The sequence below is a fragment of the Temnothorax americanus genome, unplaced genomic scaffold (assembly GCF_048541705.1).
Source record: "Temnothorax americanus isolate GAGA-0224 unplaced genomic scaffold, ASM4854170v1 Scaffold18, whole genome shotgun sequence".
NCBI classification, from domain to species: Eukaryota; Metazoa; Arthropoda; class Insecta; order Hymenoptera; family Formicidae; genus Temnothorax; species Temnothorax americanus.
The window spans coordinates 3334850-3357189 of NW_027509318.1; the positions used below are offsets into that span (position 1 = coordinate 3334850).

The 22340-nt window shown below is 37.1% G+C and overlaps 2 protein-coding genes across 8 annotated transcripts; one reads left to right on the top strand and one right to left on the bottom strand.

Moving 5' to 3' along the window:
- Positions 1-4294: 4294 nt before the first annotated feature.
- LOC143896249 (pre-piRNA 3'-exonuclease trimmer) lies at positions 4295-22103 on the bottom strand. Of its 6 annotated transcripts, none has more exons than XR_013256596.1 (13): positions 21803-22089; positions 21468-21702; positions 21041-21322; positions 20758-20962; positions 20559-20660; positions 20359-20475; positions 20169-20277; positions 19964-20063; positions 19773-19859; positions 19542-19630; positions 17627-17725; positions 13926-14124; positions 4295-8375 (listed from the first exon to the last, which is right to left on the bottom strand). XR_013256596.1 is itself a non-coding variant. In XM_077403961.1 (12 exons), coding segments are annotated over exons 1-12 (1554 nt in total). In that variant the 5' UTR covers positions 21931-22087; the 3' UTR covers positions 4295-8374. The 6 variants fall into 6 exon arrangements, 3 of the variants coding, with proteins under 3 accessions (XP_077260087.1, XP_077260086.1, XP_077260085.1); XR_013256595.1 differs by lacking the exon at positions 13926-14124 and adding an exon at positions 15176-16145 and having other exon boundaries at positions 21803-22084; XM_077403961.1 differs by lacking the exon at positions 13926-14124 and having other exon boundaries at positions 21803-22087.
- On the top strand, positions 14131-19354 carry LOC143896253 (uncharacterized). 2 transcript variants are annotated; one of them, XR_013256599.1, is made up of 3 exons: positions 14131-15134; positions 15253-15858; positions 18153-19354. XR_013256599.1 is itself a non-coding variant. In XM_077403970.1 (2 exons), exons 1-2 carry the CDS (start codon positions 15638-15640, stop codon positions 18638-18640), a joined length of 330 nt encoding a protein of 109 aa, XP_077260096.1. In that variant the 3' UTR covers positions 18641-19354. The 2 variants fall into 2 exon arrangements, 1 of the variants encoding a protein (XP_077260096.1); XM_077403970.1 differs by lacking the exon at positions 14131-15134 and having other exon boundaries at positions 15638-15858; positions 18532-19354.
- Positions 22104-22340: the final 237 nt, after the last annotated feature.

Genomic DNA, 22340 nt, shown 5'->3' on the forward strand with positions numbered 1-22340 from the left:
GGGGGGTTTCGCATGACTTTCAGTGCAAAGTTGTCTTTTTCAAAGTTTCAATTTGTCAATTTTACGTTCGCTGAACTTGGTTTGGTGAGTAGCTTTCATGTCTCTTCGCGTCGATTAGTTCATTTTCATTTCTAGTCCGAATATTTTGCGGACTATGAATAATTGCAGAATTTTTTCGATTTTTATTCTTGAAATTTACACTTTCTTTGTACATTCTCACCTTATACTTTTTGGAGAGCTTGAGATTATTTAATTTCATCTATATCATCGCTTCGCTGCAGTTGGCTCAAATACAGAGCCAAAATGTATGATTTATAGTTTGTAAACGTACGATTCATAGTTTATAAATGTATACGATTTATAGTTGGTAAACGTACAATTTATAGTTAAATTATTAATTGATTGAATATTATATAGCGTCAATTCACGCACAACTATAACCGCGTTTGACTTTCATAGTTTACTTCTCCTTGTTACTCGTTAATTTTAATATCGAGAGTCTTCAGCTATAATTAATCATTTACTCCGAATAAACTCGGTCATTTTCCATCGTTCATGCGCTTGCAAACCTTAGGACGATTTCTAATGTATTATTTTCGGCGAGATAGTTGTTATTATTTTCTAAATTATTTCCTAACAGAGCAAATATAAATAGCAAATATAAATAGCGAAGTTTTTTCGGTAGTCAATATAATGATATCACGTATCACATAATAATTTTTAAAAATACTGCTTATCGAGATATGTAGAAGTTTAAATAAAGTCTTTCAACACGCCTATCCTTTCGTTACAGCCAGAAATTTAAGAAAATAAAAAATATGTTAAAATAAAAAAATGGCCATAAACGACCACGTTAGATTCAGCTATAAATACACAACTCCGCTTCGACCGCGCTCTCAAGCATTATTCTTATTAGAATTATACAAGGCTCGCGTTTTCTTCAAGAACAAAAATAACCGATTGGCGGATATCCAAATGCGATATCAGGCAGATCTTCGAGGACAATCCGCCGCGGGCATTATGTTGGGAAATTTGTTCTTCGGCCATCCCGTTTTCATCTTTCGCATTAACGCGATCAAGGTTTCTCGGCGCGAGCATCAATCTTTCCTCGTAACCGCCCCGTATTCTGTGTACCTAACACTTTTTAGGGATATTAGTGTAGTCTCTTATCTATATCCCCTTTAATCAATATCGTTTTTTAATTTATTCTACATTCATACACACATGTGCATACAGGGATATAATGCACATGCACATGGGATTATAATACAAGTGCACGTTTTTCAATACGTAATTGGCGTATATTTCCGTTTGAGATCAATACGTTCATGTGTAACCAATCTTTTATAATGTTTTATCATACGAATAATATGTCAATCTATTTTCAATTTTTTAAATCAATTTACAAGGAATTAATTTAAGAGAACCGTTGGATCGGAATATTGGATTACTTACTGAAAAGTGTATTTTTATAGAAGTTAAAAACATTAATAGCTATGGAATTATAATGTAATGCGATTCATAATTTTATTTTTTTTTCGGAAAAATGCACCTATCGCATGAACGAACGAGTTATCGTGCATGCCCCCCCGGCAGCGATGGAGCACATTCCAAGTGTAAGCACACCTTGAGAGACGCGAAGAAGAATACGGGATAAAGAGTCGGGTCAACGTCCCGTTTCTCGAATCCCAAATACATTTAATGTACGAGTGCCCGTCCGCACTCTCGCCGTGCGTTATTTCGCGCCTGTGAGATATCCCTCGCGCCACACCGCACCGTGCCGCGTGCGCCTCGTCGATTTTGCCAAGTCCTCTGGTTATCTCGCGCACGCCACGCCGCGGTATCGCATTGCACGGGCATTGCTGTACGAGGCGGCAACGTAATATGATGAGACAATGGCACCGTACGCGGTATTTAGTAGCAAAATACTGTCCTAGTTTCACTTTAATGACAATAACGTCAGAATCCGCGCCGTATAGCTTGCCGCATGGCACATAATTGCTTGGCTCGAGCTATTTCGATTTGATTTAAAATGGCGAAATATTGATATACCGTGGAGTACAACGAGATTTCGGATAATAGAGACACTGACGTCAGTCTCAATTTATCTAATCCTGTTAATCACAATTTTTATAATGTGTAATATAAGAGAGAGAAAAATAGTAAAACTACATATAAAGTCCAAAAGCTTTCAAGAATATAAAAAAGATGATTAAATGAAGCAACCATTTTTATTTTTCTGTATAATTACCTTTTGTTTCAATATATTTTTTCAGAACGATGAATTAATTTTTCTGTATAATTTTTCACTAAAAATATCCTGAATTTCTGTCCTTAAAATTGTTTTACACTGCGGAGATCGTATCGTTGTTACAGGTAAATTTTTTTCATGCAAATCAGACTTCAATTTTGCAAATTATCTTTCAAATTTATTTTTATTTTTCAAAATTGAACCTTACTACGTGCGCGCGCGAACTAAGTATAGCGATTTTAAAATGTATTCTCTTCTGGTAACATAAAACGCGTTCCACCGCATTTCATTACGAACAATCGGTAACAAAATATGCAAAAAATACACGAAAGTCTGCTGTCTGCTCCGCGATGAAAGGCGTTCGTGATTAATAACAGATTGACATGTGCGAACTCGTCAAAAACCTTTCGTTGCGAAACAAGGAGATGAGAATAGATCTCGCTCGGGACAACGGGAGATAAGTGCGAAAAAGTGTGTCATAAAGGCGGATGCTTTCTGAGAAGATCTCTTCATCGCAATATACTTCAAAGATGAAGCAACGGGCAGTTCTGCACGCTGGATAAACATGTCGGTGCCATATACGCTTTATCGCGAAAGTTAGTGCCTCGAATACGTTTGTTTTAAATACATCAATGGACGTGTGCGGTGTTGGCGATTATACGTTTCGGTAACAGTCTTTTCAAAATACTTGCAGAGACAAGTCTGTTTTCTCAATATTGGATTGTATAATCGGTATGTATTAGTTACAATTTACAATCTTCGCTCTGCATAGACAATATTATTTTTCCTAATTTTCCTAATTTAAATTTCCTATTTTTCCTAATTTAAACGAATAATTCTCGCCTATCAGTTACCCACCATTTTTTCGTTAAACTTTTCGATCAGTGACTCTATCTTTATTGACCGATAATGTCGGGGATGTCGTTGTCTTATCAGTATATTCAAATTAAAAGAAACTTTTAATTCGTCGAAGTACTTTGAAATCTCATATTACTGTGTCATAAGTAAACGAGATGCTTTTTCCACACCTTTTTCGGTCTGGGATGTAAAAATGGATTGCTCCGAGCAAAAAATGCATCCTTATCGACTGTAATGCATTTTGAGAGATGTGCGAGCATCTATTAAAAATAAGTAAACATATGCGTTTATCGCACAACGAAAACAGACGTATGCGCCATAAACTGACGGATAGCGGTCCTTGAATCCGTAACACGCACGATCACCGCCCCGGCCGCGGCCGGCGGCCTGTCGAAAGACCGAACTGTCGGAACCAGCTAAACGGCCGTCCCCATGAAACATCCGCGCTATCAGCATTCTCTCATTATAGCGTACGAAAATAGACGTCGTTACTTCGTCGCTTACTCTGACCGGCGGCTCAAAAGCGGACGTTATTCTTAGCCAAAACTCAAAGTCTTACGTAAAACCGGCCCGCGATATAGCGATGTTTTGGAGCATCATTAGCGCTAGAAACGTTTCTCCATGCCCGACGTGTCTTCGGCCATTCGCGCGGGTATAGATTCACCAACCCGGAAGAGACTGGTACGTCATACAAGTGCAGCACGGACGGCTATCCCGAATGACTTAACGGATAAAAATAGAAAGCTCGTAGATTAATTTAGAAATACCTTTCTGATCGACTGCAAGGAATTCGCCTTCCGGCGGAATTTTCGCTGTAAAAACTCACAAATTCAAGCGTTTGCTTGAAAAATCTATAAATCACCAAGTTTAGTAACCTCCCGTATACATATGTCACATCCTGCATACGAAAAGAGCGCGGAAGAATAGTGAAGAGTTTTCCATTTTATATGTATACTGTAAATATCGCTTGCTTCGATGCTCTAGACCAGAAAACTATGTCGTTTTTTATAGCGACAACATGGTCGAAAACTTTTATAATAATAGTTTATCAGGCCGAACATGTGTTTTCGGCGAGCTTTATTCGCCGCTAACGCGAATTTGAGAGGAGTTAATCTAAATATATATATGTATACATGTATGAAGAAAAGGGAAAGAGAGAAGAGGGAGAAAAAGAGAGCCGAGAAGTATTACGGAGCACGCGTCGACGACGGCACAGAGAATCGTATTTATTTATAAACGATTTTTATAAATAAAGTGCTAAACAGTCGTGATGAAGCCACCTGCCAGACAAACAGGCGATCGATCACAACGTATTCTAAAACGAGTTCAAATACCGACAGACTAATGAATTGCCTGCCGTTCATCTTTATCATACATGTCTCCATTCTCTAATGTTTCCATCGATTCGATATATGCATGAATAATTACCACTCGATTGCTTTATTCGCAAAATGTATATGTATCTGTGTTTTGTGTTACATTGAACTGATATCAATTCAGACAAGAATCGAGCATATCGGCTTTAATGTTATCGGTAAAAATATCATTGAAAGTAAAATCATAGAACTAAAATAAATTGATTGTAGAAAGAGGGAAATGAATTTTATACAGAAATATTTAAATTATTACTGTAATGAGAGAGTATCTTCTTTCGAAAAATGTGGTTTCGATATTTTCTGAGCAAATTGTTTTCATAGTGACGTTTTAATTTCTAATAGATAGCTTAATAGATAAAAAATAATTGATAATTATAACAATGTTATACACGCGTAAATATTCAAAAATAATTATAAAATTTTTAAAGAGAAAGGATGTCTTAATAAAGATTTAATCAGACGAGAGATTTTTAAAAGAACTTCGTTAATTGTGGGCATCAACGTCCCAATCCCCCTTAAAACATCAAACGCTATGTTTCGTTGCACGAAGGATGAATGCTAAACGATCCGCGTATTTTCATATTTCGTCAGAGATGTTTCTGAAGAAAGATCGTTGGAATAATAATAATAAATCATCGTCAGAGTAAGATCTCATTCGTCGAAATTTATGAGATATTATCAAAGAGCAATTCACGTCTTTCCCCTATCGCTGGTCAGAAGAGCTCTATTGCTGCTGAAGGCGGCTTCAATGTCTAACGATATCATTAGCATCCGGAAATTGCTGCCGCGACAGTTTGAAAAGAGATAGCACCAGCCCTGTTCATTTAAAGATAAAAAAATTTACGCATATACGTAAATTCCGGGAATCAACTGGAGTAAAGAAGCACGACACATTCTAACAAAGAATTTCAATCTGAATACAATAAAAATATTAGCAGTTATACATATGTCATTTTCAAAGAACTTCAGAGATTCTTTCTTTCTTTTGTATCCATTTATTTCCGAGATTAATATTTATTTCTGAGAAATGTATGTAGGATTTTGCGCATACGAATGCACAATGTGATTCTTTATGCTAGAAAAAGTAACTTTAGCAAAATTATGTCCGAGCAGCAGTTTTTAAATGATGAACAATTTCAAGTCAATGATTTATAGAGCATTCGATTAATGCGCGCTAAAAATTTACGTTGTTTTACTATTCCTTTAAAGATTTCATAACAACCATGCGTGATATGATGTTATGTGATAGCGAGAAATTATTTAAAATGTAATATAAAAAAGAATAAGCACCCGAGAATATTTGAAATCCAATCTAATTGTAAGTTAAATGAACTCCCGTTTGTTCATTTCACTTCGGCTACGAGTTTATGTCTTTCTGTATCTTTGCCAGTGCTCTCTCAACATACTCACATCGTGAGCAGTACTGCTCCATAAATACGTTTACTGTGGGCATATGAGCTAGAAGAGCATCGAGCGTATATGCGGGTGACTGGAGCCGCATCCGTTTTCGCTCTTTCTTTTGCCGAGCAATTGCTTTCGCTGCTAAACTGCTCAGACATTACGCATAAATACGCTTCCTCTCGATGACATGTTCTAATAGCCCTCTAATGATTCTTTCTCATCAAATATATGTCCATGATATATACGCGACATCCAGTCTTCTACAAACTCTTTCATTAACGCGATCTTTATGAGTCTAATGTCAAGAAACGAAAATTCGCGGTTGCATATTAAATTTTTATCCAAGGAAATATTTAAGGAATCTGGATTCCTTAAATCTATTTAAATTTACTGTAAAAAAAATCTGTGATTGTGAGAAGCTACGCGATAAGCTTAGTACACTTTATATATAATGGTTTCCATTTCTCTCTATATCTTTGTAATTTGTATGCGCCTCTCTGATCCGCGTAAAATTAATATCGGACAAGACTGCGCGATCAAATATTAAATTTTTCTTGTTACGGCCATGAATTAACGTGGTCAGAAATTTCCGTACGTTTAATTTATTAGACAAACTAATTCAACGGGTAATATCCAGCGCGTTGATTGTAGCGGCTTAATTTTATATTAATAACAATTTATCCAGTGTTTTATTAATCTTTTAGAATTCTTTAAAACGTCGCATAAACTTACAGTAACTTCTCCGAGATAGAAGCCACTCGTTTAAATTTAAAAACATTTTAGCGCAAGTTGAAAACATTTTGCACGACAAACGAAAGTGACAGACATCAGTACTTATTTATTTGTTATTTATATGATTCATCACGGGTCTTTGCCTCGCGACGTACATGACATTCCTTCCGGTTAGGAGTCTCCACGGTCAGAGCCGTGTCTGTCAAGCTCGCACGGCCTATACCAAGCGACAGGCCCCCGAATCAAGAATGCATGCCCCGCGCAATGCACAGACGCCGATGGTGATGTAATCCGTCATCGCGTATATGACGTCGATGATTTCTTGCGTGCGCGGCATGAATGAACGACGAAATGAGCGGTGCAGCGAATGCGCATCTCCCGAACCGGCATCGGAAGCACTTAATTGCAATTGACTATAATTAATTCCCCGTGGCGTAGATTATTATATTATTAATCTTGCAGATTAGATGGGTCGATTATAATCTAAATTTACATTCTCAATTAATATCAGGTCATTTATAGATTTAATATTATTAACAATGATATTTTTTAGAAGATTGTTATCATCAAAATGATCGGACTAATAATTGCAATCGTGATCGCGGAATGAAATTATGTAATCTGTCTTAAATTTCTCACCATCGATCTAATATAGCTGGAAATTCATCATCATTTTTTAAATATACGATAACGATATATTTAATAATGATGGACGAAAATATATTGTAATGGTAATAAATGATGACAGATTATGACGAGAGAGATTATAAGTACCTACAGTTTTAGCATAAAATTGTTATTTAAGCTATACGTTATGCGGTCCTACCTGACATATTAAACTAAACTCTTCAATCTTTATGCATAAACGCAAATAAACATTCAATTAACCTCTGTATACCTCTGTACATGTATAATTAATAAGATGATCAAGTATAATACATTTTTTCTTTTTGTTCAGGCGTAAAATGTGTTTATATTGCCGATCTTACAACTTCGTATTCCTATTTCCACTGTAACTCTCATGTACCCATCTCTTCTGCTTATTAGCGCCAGACCGGGTCTAGACCAGGCAAACGGGCGCGAACAAACGTGAATAAACGAACTTTTGTTTCAACGAGTGTGCGAACAGTGCCGCGAGTATTAGCGGACTCGTTGAAGAAAGGAAGTTGTTCACTCGCGTGTTTATTCGCGCTTCCTCGCTCGGCCTGGATCCGTCGCCTCAGACGGCGACGGATGGTCCCCCGATCGATCGAGGAAGAGATCGACTCCGGCCGCCGAATATGACGCGCACGACGACGCCTCTTTCAGGGTTAACTCGGATCGGTCCTACTTATGTAAAATCTTGAACGAGTAACATTGGGGCTAATTATAAACACGGCCGCCTAGCTGCGATTCGTGCCGACGCTTGTCGGCACCTGCCTGCAGCCTGCATGCGTGTGCAATTTGCGCGATGCTGCACACCGATGGCGGTTTTAGCCGCGCGCGGCTAGCGACCTAAACTAAAAATAATCGGCCGGCCAGAGGGGGTCCGGGGGTCCGATCAACGGCCAACTGGGCCAGTAAAGTAGCCGTGGCTCAACGTCCCAAATATAGTCCGACATCTACATGGCCGTCGATCTATCCCGCGCCGCCGATGCATCGCTGCCGTCGCCCAATCGCGTAGTGCATCTCGGGTGGCATAATACTCGTGATCTGTCACCGGCGATTTCCCCGATGGATTCGCTCACCGCGGTCGTCGTCTTCTTCTTTAACGTATTCTGAAAAAAAACAAAGAAGCACAGAAAAGAAAATCCTGAAAGGGATTTAATAGTGCCTTTTGAGGATCCTAATGTTTCACAAGCATGTTATATGTTAAATTAAATTGTAAGAAAAGATACACTGTTATTTTTCTTTTTCTTTAACATCGAAATTGCCCGCGTCGTTAAGAAGAACAAAAGTAGCGGATGAACGAAGGCTGAGATGTGCGTGCTGACATCCCAGAAATTCTGTCGCACTTTAAGAACGGTCTCTATCTATCTTGAGGAAGGCAACGTCATAGCTTCATGAACGTCACGGTTGTTGCGTGACGCATGACGTCGTGAGCGAGTAAACTTATACGCCTCTCTGAATTGTCAAGGAGAAGGCCTACAATTTATTTATTGCTGAAACATAAAATATTAGATTTGTGATCTTTACTCAAGAGTTAATAAAATCATCGTAAACAAAAATATTGCAACTTCTAATGAATTTTTGTAAACGTGGGTTCATAAAAAAGGTTTCATCAGAATTTAAAAATATTTCAGGAAAATTAATATTATTTAAAAATAAGTTTGTGAGGTAACCTCTTAGTATGTAAATTGAATCTAAATATATCCAAGGTAGACAAAAATGTGAAAAAACTTGAGATTATTCTGAAAGATCTTTTCTAAGCTGTTAATTATTTAATTTAACATGCATGCGTGCGACTGTGAAACATTAAGATTCCCAAAATGCTACAGATGTCAGATGCAAAAATATAAAAATAATATATAAAGCAAGGTTCGGAGTAATTAGTCTCGAAAAACTAAGTCATTTTTATATACAGGACAAAAACAATTATAATAAGTACGTATATACAATTGTCCATGAAAAAAGATTCCAACGACTGCGAGGAGCGCGCGCGGCAGGTATCGCCCGCGATCCTAAATTATTCGTCGTTCTCCACTGCCGGGGACTCTTTGGCAGGTACCGTACGGTCCGACGCGACGTCGATGAAACGCAGAAAAGTCTCATCTATCATGTCGAAATACGTAACGCGAAAATAGTCGCAAGGATACGTTCGGGGTCGAACTTGGCGCTGGGCTCACGCGAGTGTGCGCGACCATGCCGGCATGAGTTATCGGACTCCCAAGATCCCTGATAGAGCGAGTAGTGCGAGGCCACGTCATTGTCGCGACGTTATCACTGATCTCTGTCACAGACAGATCACTCGTAAAAGCGAAGTCTGAGGATACGGAGATATCACTTCGAGATTGCAGACAAATGTGCAAATTCTATGATTTTTTTAGCGTTCTCGACTTTCTGAGGAATCTCGAATATATTTTAATTTTTTCATTTCTATGTACGCACGTGCCAAAAAATTACTAACTAAAAAATTAATAAATTAATTCTTGCGCGTGGAAAAAGATCGTTTTCCAAGGTTGCGCCTCTTGATACGCTAATCATCGGATATATATATATATATATATATATATATATATATATTAATCGTATAATATTAAATATAGATATCTAAGGAAAGTCTATGTACGTGTCGTGCTTCGTTGGTTTATAAAAGGTATCTCAAGCTGTGGAAAGGGCAAAGTAGGTTCATTCTTTTAAGAGCACGCGAAAGACGTATTATTATGCAACGATAGGAAGAATATTTCGAGATGCAACATGAGGGCAAGGGCTGGTGTCGATTACGCACACACTGGGAATGATAAAAATATACGCCGACAATCAACTTTGACTTTTTTGTATAGCTAATACATAGCGTCTCTTTAGCTATTTTAATAAATGTCGAATGGGTTTTTCTTTAGAGAAAATTTTATATAAAACCCCTTTGGATTTATCAATTTGTCGCTTCTTATAATTTTCAAATATCTCGACAATGATCCAATTAAAATTTTAAGTACTTTGTTTAAAGTATTTTGTTAAGTTCTATTCAATCAAAAAACAAATTCTGGTTCTGAAAAAAATGAATGAATAAAAGACATTAGTAAAATAGAATTTAAGTTATTAAGGCACTTTTTTATATCTTTATTTTTTTAATTTCGCTACAGACTACTCGCGACGTAATGCTGCATGTATATTATATGTGTGGAATATTTCGTTCCGTCATTTCAAAAAACAGTTGGAAAGAGTGCTTTCTATATCCGATAAAGAAAGCTGGTTGAGCAAGATAAATGTGCGAAGTATTAATAATTTTACGAACTCGCGTGGCAGACGCGGGATTATTTCTGCGAACAATACGATTCTTGTCGGTCGGGCATGCGATAAATATATCACGTTTACAACGGATCGGCATTCGCGTAATATACGATTGCTAGTAAAGAAACGAGTCATACTAATCCTATTTGGATCCGAGAAAATAATCTCCCGCTACATTCACCCGATGAGAACGTGACGTCCCGAAGGATCCTTGAGAAAGCCGCTATTACGGCCGGTCAAGCCTACGCTCTAGGCCAGGGGCTAGGCTAGGCTATTTCCGCGATTCAGCTTATGGACCGAAATAGTCGTAGAAAGAGAGAGAGAGAGAGAGAGAGAGAGAGAGATGTTCGGAACACAAGAAACTGTTGGGACTGTCCACGAGAATCCCAGTGTATCTGACTAGCACGGGATTAATCTCACTTCTTTCCAACCGATTTTTCATCACCGTTCAACAACACCGTTCAACACAGCGTGCCGCTGAGAATTCGAGTTCTCGCTGATGTTCTTGCGACCATTTAGTTTTCTAAACACATCGGGATTAAGATAGACAGTAATCTAGCAGACGTCGTCGCTATAGATCTCTGCGGATTATATAATGTCTCTTTCGAAAATACGTGGACACAGCGGCAAATATAAATGGCTGACTTTCATATGAAGGGAATTACAAGCGCGCCGGTTTATCTTGATTTGGTTGTCTTGTTTGAAAAACATTTTCGGGAATTCTCACTCTTCCTTTTTCATGTTTTAAAAATACTTGTAATAATGTAAAGCAGAAGATTTATTGCGCTAATCAGTTATACATTAACATATATATGTATCATGGTAACTTTTATTATTAAATAATTACTACATAGTACATATGCTTTCGGCTCTACCATGTATTGGAACGATACCAAGCGAAGAGTAGCAAAATTGCTTAACGTCTTCGATGAAATAAAAATCGTTCCATATTTTTTTATCAAATTAAAAAAAAAACCTTTTTCAGAATTATATTAAATAAGTCTTTTTAATCTAACTTTCCTTATATTTTTTAAAATTATATTACATATACAAAGAAAAGAAATACGTTGGCTGCAAGAAGCCGAGTTTGGAACTTTTAATTAATGAAACATATTGGGGATCAATTAATAATTCATTTAAAAATTAAGGTGCGAAGTAATAACTATTTCGAGTAATACAAGCAAGAAAAAACGAGATAGACAATGATTTTTTTGTCTAATATCGTCTGGTTACTATAACAAGTAAATACCCAAGTGATATGTGATATACTCCGACTTTGTTTTAAAGTCGCAAATGTAGAACTGTGAAAAATATTTCGCCCATCTTTCCACTTTTGCCCGTAAGTGATTTTATGGGCAATTAATAGTTAATACTCAATCAATTTTCATTCTCCTATCAATAGGTGAGTACAGCGATAATGCATAAGAAACAAAATGACCGTTTATTGTTAGAATAATGTAAAACAATTTATTTTACATATTTAACGCCATATTTAAAATTATTTGCCCGAATAACTCTTATAGCATATATCACCGTATTTTTTTCAATTTTTAATTATTTAAACAAATAATTTTTCAAATCAGACGATTTCACATTCGTAATCAGCGAGCTAAAATATAGCTCCTATGTCTTGTATTACATTTTGTTTCTTACGCATTATTATTGTACTTATGGATGAGAAAGAAATTGAAGGGGATTAACTCCTGTCCGTAAAACAGCTTATATAGACAAAAATGGGAAGATGGGTGCAATATTTTTAGTAGTTCTACATTTGTACTAAATTAAAAAGAATTAGAGTGTGTTACTTGGATAGATCTTTACTTATAAAAGAATCGTAAGTGTGACGGACACATCCAACATCTTTGATATAATTATATGTTTAATAGAGATATTTCCTTTTATATATTTTTTTATTTCCTATATCTCACTTGGATTTATAATTCAGAATTTAGGATAGAATTCTGTTTTTACAGTCTTATGTGCCGTGTAAATATGAAAAGTATCTGAAAAATCAGAATATACGTATGTAAAAAAGTATATATATCAAAATACACATACGGTGTACATATTTAATAGTAAGTAAAAAGTCTGACACGAATTCTAGATTGTCTAAGTGGCTTAGAGAATACGAGCGAAGAGGAGTGTAATTCGAAAAGTCAGGCTTTTTTTCCTTTTAATTGTCACGACGAGCGGCGGGTACGTGTGTCAATGCGCCCACGTTTATTCGTACTACTCGGCGGGGCCGGGTCCGCGGTCGCTCTCCGGTCTGTGTACAACGGCTATTTCCACTGCCGACGGCGACGGTGCGACAGGTGCTAAGCTATGCCAGGCGGCGGCGCGATGCTGCATCGGCGACGACGAGGTACGTGAGGATTTCAAAATCCGCCGACGAGAGAAGCTCGCGACGGAGTATTTTCAATCGTTTTTACGGTCGCTGGGCGATATTCCTCCGTCGCGCGTCGCGTCGTCCTGGGAACACGGCACCGGACCGATAGGTGAAGGCGAACGGATAGGTGGGTTCGCAGAGCATATTTCTGGCAGTCACGAGATACGATTTTACGGGCGGCAAGCGAGCGGTAACGAGCTCGTCGTGGAGAAAGAGAACGAGGAGCAGAGAGGGAAAGAAAAGAAGAGGGGGGGGGGGAGTGCCAGAGACGGAGACAAAGGATACGCGTAATATACATGTGACGATGAAGGAAAATAGATAGACGAGGGGTGTTTGAAGAGGACAGACTCGCGTTGCTTTTGGTAGACTCGACATTGCCGGCAGCCAATTTTCGGGGAAATTCCATTAATACCTACCCGTGGCTTTGTCCCACTTCGAATTAATGATTCGTCGTCGTTCTGCACGTTATACATTGAGATAAATCATTTTGATGCGAAGCATTCCTGATTCATCCCTTTCATACCGCACACCTATAATACTTGACAAATTTGGTGTCAATTTTTTCTTAAACTCTTTGCAATTTTTTTTCATTGTGTATACATACTCGATGTTAGATACTTCTATAATCATTTGGACGAAAAATTTCGCAATATATACCACTCAAATCACAATGGCAAACAAATTCATTATAATAAAACATGTGTTTGCAACCGAGATTTAAAAAAATATTAATCATTAATTTAAGTTGATGATAACTTCGATATCATAAAAGCAATCACTCAAACATTCCATTTTAATAATATTCAGTTTGTCGTTAAAAGAAACATGAAACATGACAGGTGCGATATTGAAATTGATTAATGGTGCATAAGGTGTAGAAAATTATATAATGACGATAAAACAAAACTTACACATCACATATGATATAATAATCTTGCGATGATGGGTGATCATATGATCGTATGATAGATGTTCCGGTATGTTGAATAACCTCTTAGGAGATCGCCGAGGACTTCAATTTCACACCCGGCGTGCGTGTAGATGCGGCTGCCAAACGTGTTTACGTGTGTCGTGATCCAATACCGTTTTTTATTATATGTTTGAGAAATGTCGTCCGCCCACGCCGACGTTATATTTTCTGTATTTGTACACGTTGATCGTTCGCCAGAATTGCATTTGCGCATGTGGAACTGCATGAGATTTATGTGTCAATGTGATTTTTTTCGACGCTATTTTTTAGATCGTTAAATTATAAAATAGCGTGTTAAATAAGATTAAGACAGCAAAAAAAAAGACATAATTATCTGATAATTAACTATTAATGTTAATTGTTAAATTAATCGCACTAGAAATTAGTCTGTTATGTAAGGTCTCGCTCTCCTTCAAGCACAGATTTGTAACTCAAGGATCCGTTAAAACGGTATTCACACACCGAATTTTCAGTTATAGAAAAATTGGCTGTAAAAAGACCATATCTTTAAAGTGTAACAAATGTAATGTGACAACGGTGAATTCTTTTGCAATGTCAAATTTTACAACAGATCACGGTCCGTTGCGGAAAAAGATTAGGCAGTCTTAATCTTCAGCTTTTATTTTACTTCTAGATCAGATCGAGCTCGATTGCATCGCGAGTATCCAATCAATTTCGAGATGTCCCGATTTTCGCAGTTTTTTAACCCAATTCCATAACCCTGGGCCCGAGCCCACGCGGGCGACCTTTGCCTCATCTGCGCGAGATATGAGAACGAGGGGAGGGACCGTCTCTCGAGGAGTCCACCTGCCATCGGATATACCAGTGCGACCAAGCTGACTGTCCGGCCGCACGCCCACACAAATTTCTGCCGCATTATTTCGAGTGCTTTGGCCTTGGGTAACGGCCAGAGAAAAGTTTTGCGGGGATATCGGCGTAACGCGCCGATTCCTCAGGAGCACGATAAAGTGCGGACTATACTTCGATCGGGAAGATGCATCATCCGGTAGCGTAATCGGCGGCCCTCACACACACACACACACACACACACACACTCGCGAATTCTTTATTTTCAACACCTACAGATGTAGCAACGGATACTTCGAAAGAAATATATTCAGAGAGACGGTTTTTTATATCCTTCTATAAAGATATACAAATAAAGGTATAATAAAAATGTAAGATTTACATTACGCATAAAAATGAAAGAAAACATTTTTTCCCCTAAAGGTAAGTGTATTTTGCAATATTGTAGCAGAAAGCAGTCTTACTTTTTCCCACTTTTTCCGAACATATACCGGACACCGAAGTATAGTTTCACAGAAATTCACCTCACTTTCTTTCGCAGATAATTTCCCGCGCATTACTGAAAAAAAGTATCGCGGAAAACACACGTGAAAGAATCCTATAACATATGATTATTCGGGACGGTTGGGCGGTGACGAAAAGAAGAATATCGAGGGAAAAAGAACCTGACGAATGGATGTGTGTGGACGGATCGACGGCTCGCGATCGTGACAGGAATAATTGGATTTTTTCAAAAAGGAAAAACGAGAGAGAATGTCTCTTTGACAAGCGAGGACGGTGGAGGTGGAGCACACTTCCTGCTCGACTCGAAAACCCGAGCTTCAAGCTCCGTCCGGCTCAGAATTCTCGAGCTCTCGCCACGAGTCATAATAATAACAACTCCCGCGAAGATTCTGCTGCCGAGCTGAATCTTAAATTTAAACAGAATGGCTTCAGGCAACAGGCGAAGCGTAAAATGCTCATCGTTTCTGCATTTTGGACCCGTAACCGTTCCTATGCTCGCTGTCTTCTACAGAATGCCAAGCAGCTTTGTTGTTTACGTCATAAACAGCTTTTTACACGCAGAGTCGCCAATCTTAATCTCGATGATAAATCCGTTCACCAACCTGGAGTCGATGTTCTCAGAGATCCTGGCTGCAAATCGAGGGTAAGAAAAGGCATGCAAAATAGTTACAAGTTGCAATATTTAATCTTTTATTATTTAAAAAATGTATCTCATTCATGTCATATATTTAAAATCTTATCTTTTTGAAAACTTAATATTTTGTTTAAACTTAATGTATTCGATGGATAATACAGTCTTTATAATACATAAAAACTTTAGATTTTTTGCTATATCTTAAAAAGATATTTACAGTCTGTGTTTAAGAACTTCTCTGTAACTTCTGATGCATCACCCACGCGAAAATCCCACCGGAAACGATTATACTGCTCCTGTAGTTAACAAAAAATCAGCAACTTATATGAACATATCACTTGACAATAAAAAATCAATAAATAAAATTTAAATTTAAATATTTTAATTTGCACGAACAATTCCGTAATTAAAACACCGTGAAAAGATTTAATTTCTATATAATCATGTATTCTTTCTTTCGTCAATAAGATGAAAGTTTTATTCGAGGAAAACTCGCATTGCCATTATCGATTATAAAAGGCGTTTAAAAAAAAAATCGCGGAAAAAAAATCACGAAAATCATCGATGAGCACACCGAGTCTTTATTCTTTATATTAAATTTAGAAAAGAATTTCATTACATAGCACACGCGTGTGAATGCAAACGGGACGGGTTTGGTGACCTAAATATAGCATTTTCATTGCACTTGGAACGCAGTAATGATGAGCGCGGATTGATATATCGATCGTATGAAATGGGATAGCCAGGAAAACGATAAGGAACGGCGAGTCTCTTTGACCCTCGAGCCCTCGAGCGTTAAGTAATGCAACGATCGACTAAGTCGTGTTAATGCCGACGCAACAATTGGCAACGCAAGCCGCGCGGCTTCTGCATCTACGGCAATGTCGACGCTAATTAGAGACTACGCAAACACAGCTCAATTGGGAGCCATTAATTTGTTTGACGTAATGCGATCAACGGCGTTCCGCCACTAATAGAGATCGGATCAGCCTTAATGCATCAGCGACCGTCGACCGAAATCGCGATTGCGACACCGGGAGGTGCTTCGAAGTTATAATGCGTAAGGATCAGATATCCCAGAATCACTTTGTAACATTTTGCCGCGGCTACGAACGACCAATATTTGATTATCCAAACCAGTCTCTTCCACATTAAATATCTTGATGCTTAAACAAAAATCTCCAAGTTTCCTTTCAAATCGCAGAATTATGCTTTATAGTGTCTTTTCAAATTACTAAAGAAAATTTTTAACTGGTTGACTAATGACTTCCAAGTATTTTCGTCTCATTTAATAATACTTTGACTTTATGATACGAGACGGTGAAAGTTCCTCAATACAGAAGAAAAGCTGAAGCTATTTCTGTGAAATATATTTAACTTTGAAATAAATTTAATTCCCCTGTTTATAATGCATGAAGATCGTATACGTAGAATAAACGTAGGAGGAACGCTTTATCGAATAGAGATTAAGTTACTTGTAGGTTAAAAAAGTTTCTGAGATATTTTGCAACAGCGTGACATAATTAACTCGTGTAAATTATAAGGCAACGAATGCCGATAATCTCGTCTAGATATGCTGCAAATCGCCAATAAACAGAAAAATGCACAAGCCACTTTAAATAAGTTAAGCAGACCGGTACGTACGTCTGGTTTCATACGTCTGGTCTCGAAAGACGATTTGTTAACGGGACTCATGCCAAATTATCATGCGTGGTGTAGAACAGTGTAGAAACTGTAGAACACTTTGATTAATTATATTATCGATTCTTATACATACCATAGGACAAGTTGAACCGAGGGGGAATGCCGTATCGGATTGTAAGGTGCCACGTACAGCTCCTTGTTTTGCTTGAAGTGCTTCAATATGTCCCGTGCGCTGTAAAACGATTAAGGAAATCGCGTTTAATCGGTTGCGTCGCAAATGAGAACGTGTCCATCAATTCCGACAGTCCCCCGCTCGACGAGGTAAACGTAATAACGCGTTAAGCCAATTTCGCGTGACAAAAGTTGCACACGTGTGGCACATCAAGTGTAATAATAGACCGTTAATAATAATATACACGGTGGTGTAGACAGTGGCGGTCTTTTAATAAGCGGTCTGTAAATATATCCGCAAAAGTTCGTTGGTAAAAGCGACATAAAGACGGGAACGATGCCAATGACGGAGAAAATCTTACGCGTACAATATGACGGCATCGAGTCAATTATCTGTCATTAACGAATATTCGGAAAAGTTTCATCATAAAAGGGGTATCGTTTATCGACATTCCATGGGATAATTTAGTCTTTTAATTTCGGTGTAGGAAAGATGTCTTCTGGATTATCTGCTGTGCAGAAACACGCGAGGTTAATATTTCAAGTGCTCTCTTATCAAATCGTTTTGAAGATAAGGAGAAAAATTTTCGATACTTTCAAGAGTGATAACAGAGAACGCGCAATTTATCAAACGTGGTGCCGTGACGATAGGTCAGTGAGCGGCAGCGTACAAAATATTATTTTAGTTCGTTGATTTAAAAAAACAAAAAACGAAACTCACACGAAGGTGCGCCGCGCGAACACCTGCAGCGTTAAAACGATCGCAAGGTATTTAATGCGCTCGTGATCTCAACGTGCTCCCCATAGAACAAACGATTGTAATAGATTTACTGAATTTGCGATATATTCGACGGTTTGTGTTTTCAGACTATTCGAATTAGACAGACGCGCACAGTCGATCGATGGATCGTACAATCAGACTGGAAAAATAAACTCTCTGGCCGAACGTGTGCGGCGATTCACCGTTACGAAATGATGTAATAATTCGATATAAGTAACATCGTGCCAATCCCCTCAATCGCTAAATCTTTTTTTGAATAAATATTTTAATTAAATATAATGATACAGCTGAGATACAGCATACTTTAGATTGAAAATATTGAGTCATCTTCTTGATCGCGAAGTTTCTTTAATTATATTTTACATCATCAGACTCTCACGGTAACTTTTTAAAATAAAAATAATTATTACAAATACTAATAGTTATCATTTCTTCAGAAATATTAAAATTAAAGAAATTCAAGTTGCCTGTGTTTTTTGTTTTATACCAATTCAAAGATATAAAATTAATTTTTTAAATTAACGTTTTCTTAATTACATTCTGAATGCTCGAATGAGATCAATCTTTAATTCATGTGAAAAAGAGATAAACGTGCGAGAGTTTGCACCGTAATATAATTGTCTTATATGAAAATGGGCAAGTAAGGTACGCTAAAATCATATTTTGTACGATGCGATGGTGAGTATATGCAGCTGCCCTTGAAGAGTATCCAAAATAGTTCCGCCACCTTGCACCGAAGCAGCTCCACACAATTATAAATTTCCCTCCCTTCTTTGTACAACTATGTAGTCAATATTCATATTTATTCGATATGTGGAAGAATAAAATTGAATATAAGATACTTCTGGCCTTTATCAGATTTAATTTCTTGCGCTTTTCAAAAGTTCTAAATTATATTATTTTCATACACATCTTGAAGTCGGACGCAGTTGGCAGCGATCGCTTTTTCAATATATGCGTAAAGTTGCGTCCTATTTCTCATACACTCAAAATTCGTGTAATAATGACCGTAATTTATATATGTAACGTAGAACACGGGAAAAACTATTATAAATAAGAAAAAAAAAGAGTTTGATAGAAAGTACAGAGTACTAACCTTCCGTGATTTGCTACTGCAACTAACAGGCGCTTCGGTGCATATTGCTTTACGTCAACGGCGCCAAACTGTGACATTTTTTCAGCTATCTGAAATCAAATAATTCATAATAATGCAGACTGATTGCAAACCATTCATCTTACGTACATCGCGATATGCAAAATATGTATTTAAGATTTTAATTTTACTGTGTGTATTTGCAATATTATGTGCAATAATGAAAAATAATACCTGTGAGGCGGTTATCGGTTTCGATTCTAACGTTTTCACATAAAGCCATTTTGGTCGAGTCGATTTCGGTTCAGGTCCGTCAAATCTCTAGCAAATTTTTTCTTTATGAAAAAAAAATGGTATACGGTCGACTATTCTTCTCGCAAAGTAAATAATATATTTATCGTTAAAATACTTCGCATTTTTCTTACCAAGTATGACGTATGGCCGCGTATAATATTTACACAATTTGCATATTTTTTTACGCTATTCATTAATTCTGTATGCGTAAACTGCTTTGAACTTAAACTTCTGTAAAATTGCAAGGGAATAAAATAAATATATGGTTACTAAATATGCTAAGAGTAGAAAAAAATAATTATTGACTTTTAATTGTACTTGCAATACGTAACTTACTGTCCATATTGTTTTGTAACAAATATATGAGCCAATCTAATAAATATGTAACCGGCAAAATAAGCATCCCATCCTGCGGTGTGATATCTATTATTGTTAGAAGACATATCTAAAAATTGGAAAATACTATAACTCATAAATTTACAGTAGTATTATACAGAATCAATATAAGAAAAAACTACATATCTACCATCTAATTCGTCTGAATTTATGAGCTTAATAATAGGCGATCCTAGCGCTACACGTTTTCCTCGCTCGTCTGTAAAATAATTGACTAAAGCACCTAGAGTATTAAGTTTCCATTTTTCTGAAAGGAAAAAAAAATGTATTTAATATGTTTCTGCACAATATATAATCATACAAACTAATAAATAAATATTAAATAATTACCTTCTGTTTGGAGAATCTCTCTCAGTTCAAAGCTTAAAAATTTTGTGTCGTAAATTGTTGGAAATAGTTGATGTACATTATTCTTGAAATCAATATATTTTCCTGCAAAACGTTATCCATAACTAATTGCGATTTAATTCTCACCCCCTTGGTGTGTATCGCGAATAACGAAAAAATTTAAAAAATAAATTATACATACGTGGTAATGGCTTGTAAAATTGTTGATGCATAAACATAAAATCTAAAAAAGAATTATGTCCAATTATAGGTTTTTTCAGACTAACTAAAAGCTTGAACACTTTTGAAAAACCTATGTATGACTCGAGCAATACATTTTCTAATATAGAGCCTTCTTCCTCTTCCAAAATTCTTCTTGAGTCTGGTGGCACTTTAATCACATTTACCTAAAAAGTTAAAGAAATCCTAAGAAATTTGAAAGAAAGTCTTTTTTCCTGAAAAGCAGTACGTATGGCTATACATACCATATTGTTCCCCGAGTAGGTCCAAACATTTGGGAAACGTCTCCTCAATTCTTTATGCATATAATACTGTAAAGTTGGAGTAGGGGACTCAATTTTAAACGAGTCTGTTTCACCAGCTGTTTTCAGCCATTCATATATTTGAACAATTACATCTTTAAAATCATTTTCCTCTCCGTAAGAGAGAGACTGCTCCACATTGTCGAACAACGTATTCTCTTGTAGCTGCTGCTGTAAGATTGCCTCGTCGATTTCATCCAGGTATGAAATACCTTCATAGACAAGCTGAAATTTTTTACATACACATAGATTCTTTATTCCTACAGAATGAACGTCAGATATAATTTAAGATCCTAATTATAATTAGTAGTAACTCGCAGTAAGAAATAAGTTAATATCTGTAATGGATACATAAGAAATGCATATATACTTTGTTGAAGTCGAATCTATACAAGGTCAGGAACTCTAACGCTGTAGTCTGCGACAGAAATTGTCTGTTCTTTGACGGAATGGACCTAGGCAGCAGAAAGAAATTGAAGGTCTCCGCAGTGTACTTGGTCTCATCGTGAACTCGTTGAAACGCCGAGATACCGAATTGAATTATTATGTACGGCTGAATGTGCCTCCTATTGTTCTCATAGCGCTCGTGTACGGAATCGAACAAGCTGCAACAAAATGTTGCGAAATGTGAAGCGTTGTTACCAATATTCATCGAAACGCTCGATTACGCGTTCCCCCGGGACAGGGCAAACCGGGCAAACTAACCTATTTGTTGCGTCATCGCCTTCTATACCTGTGAATTCCCCATCAATCGCTATAAAACTCGCATTTTTCAACGTGTGCTCCAGGTGTGGATACACCTTGTTGAAATTATGATTCGTCACTTCAATCATAATATTATTTTTTTTCGTACGTGCGTAATAACCTTAAAATGCCGGACGACCTCATGCGACTGCGAGACCGGTCTTCCGGTCTTCCGGTCTACTGTGCAGTGCGCAACAGTACGCAAGGAAGAGTGAAGGAAGGTTAGGAAGGTCCCAGCTGTTCGCGGCGGTATCGCCATCACGTTCTCTCATGGTACACTAATCTGCAATGATTTCCCTTGATAATGCACGAACAAAATATTTGTTAAATGAAATTCTAATTGTGTTTATAAAGTATAATGTAATGTGTGATTTTACTTATGTACTTTCTTCAGCTATTTTTGAATGCTTTCAAATATTTTGAACTTTTACAAATATTAATTTACATTTTTATATTATTTTTTGCATTAAATATTATTTTTTCTTCGTCTTACTTGCAT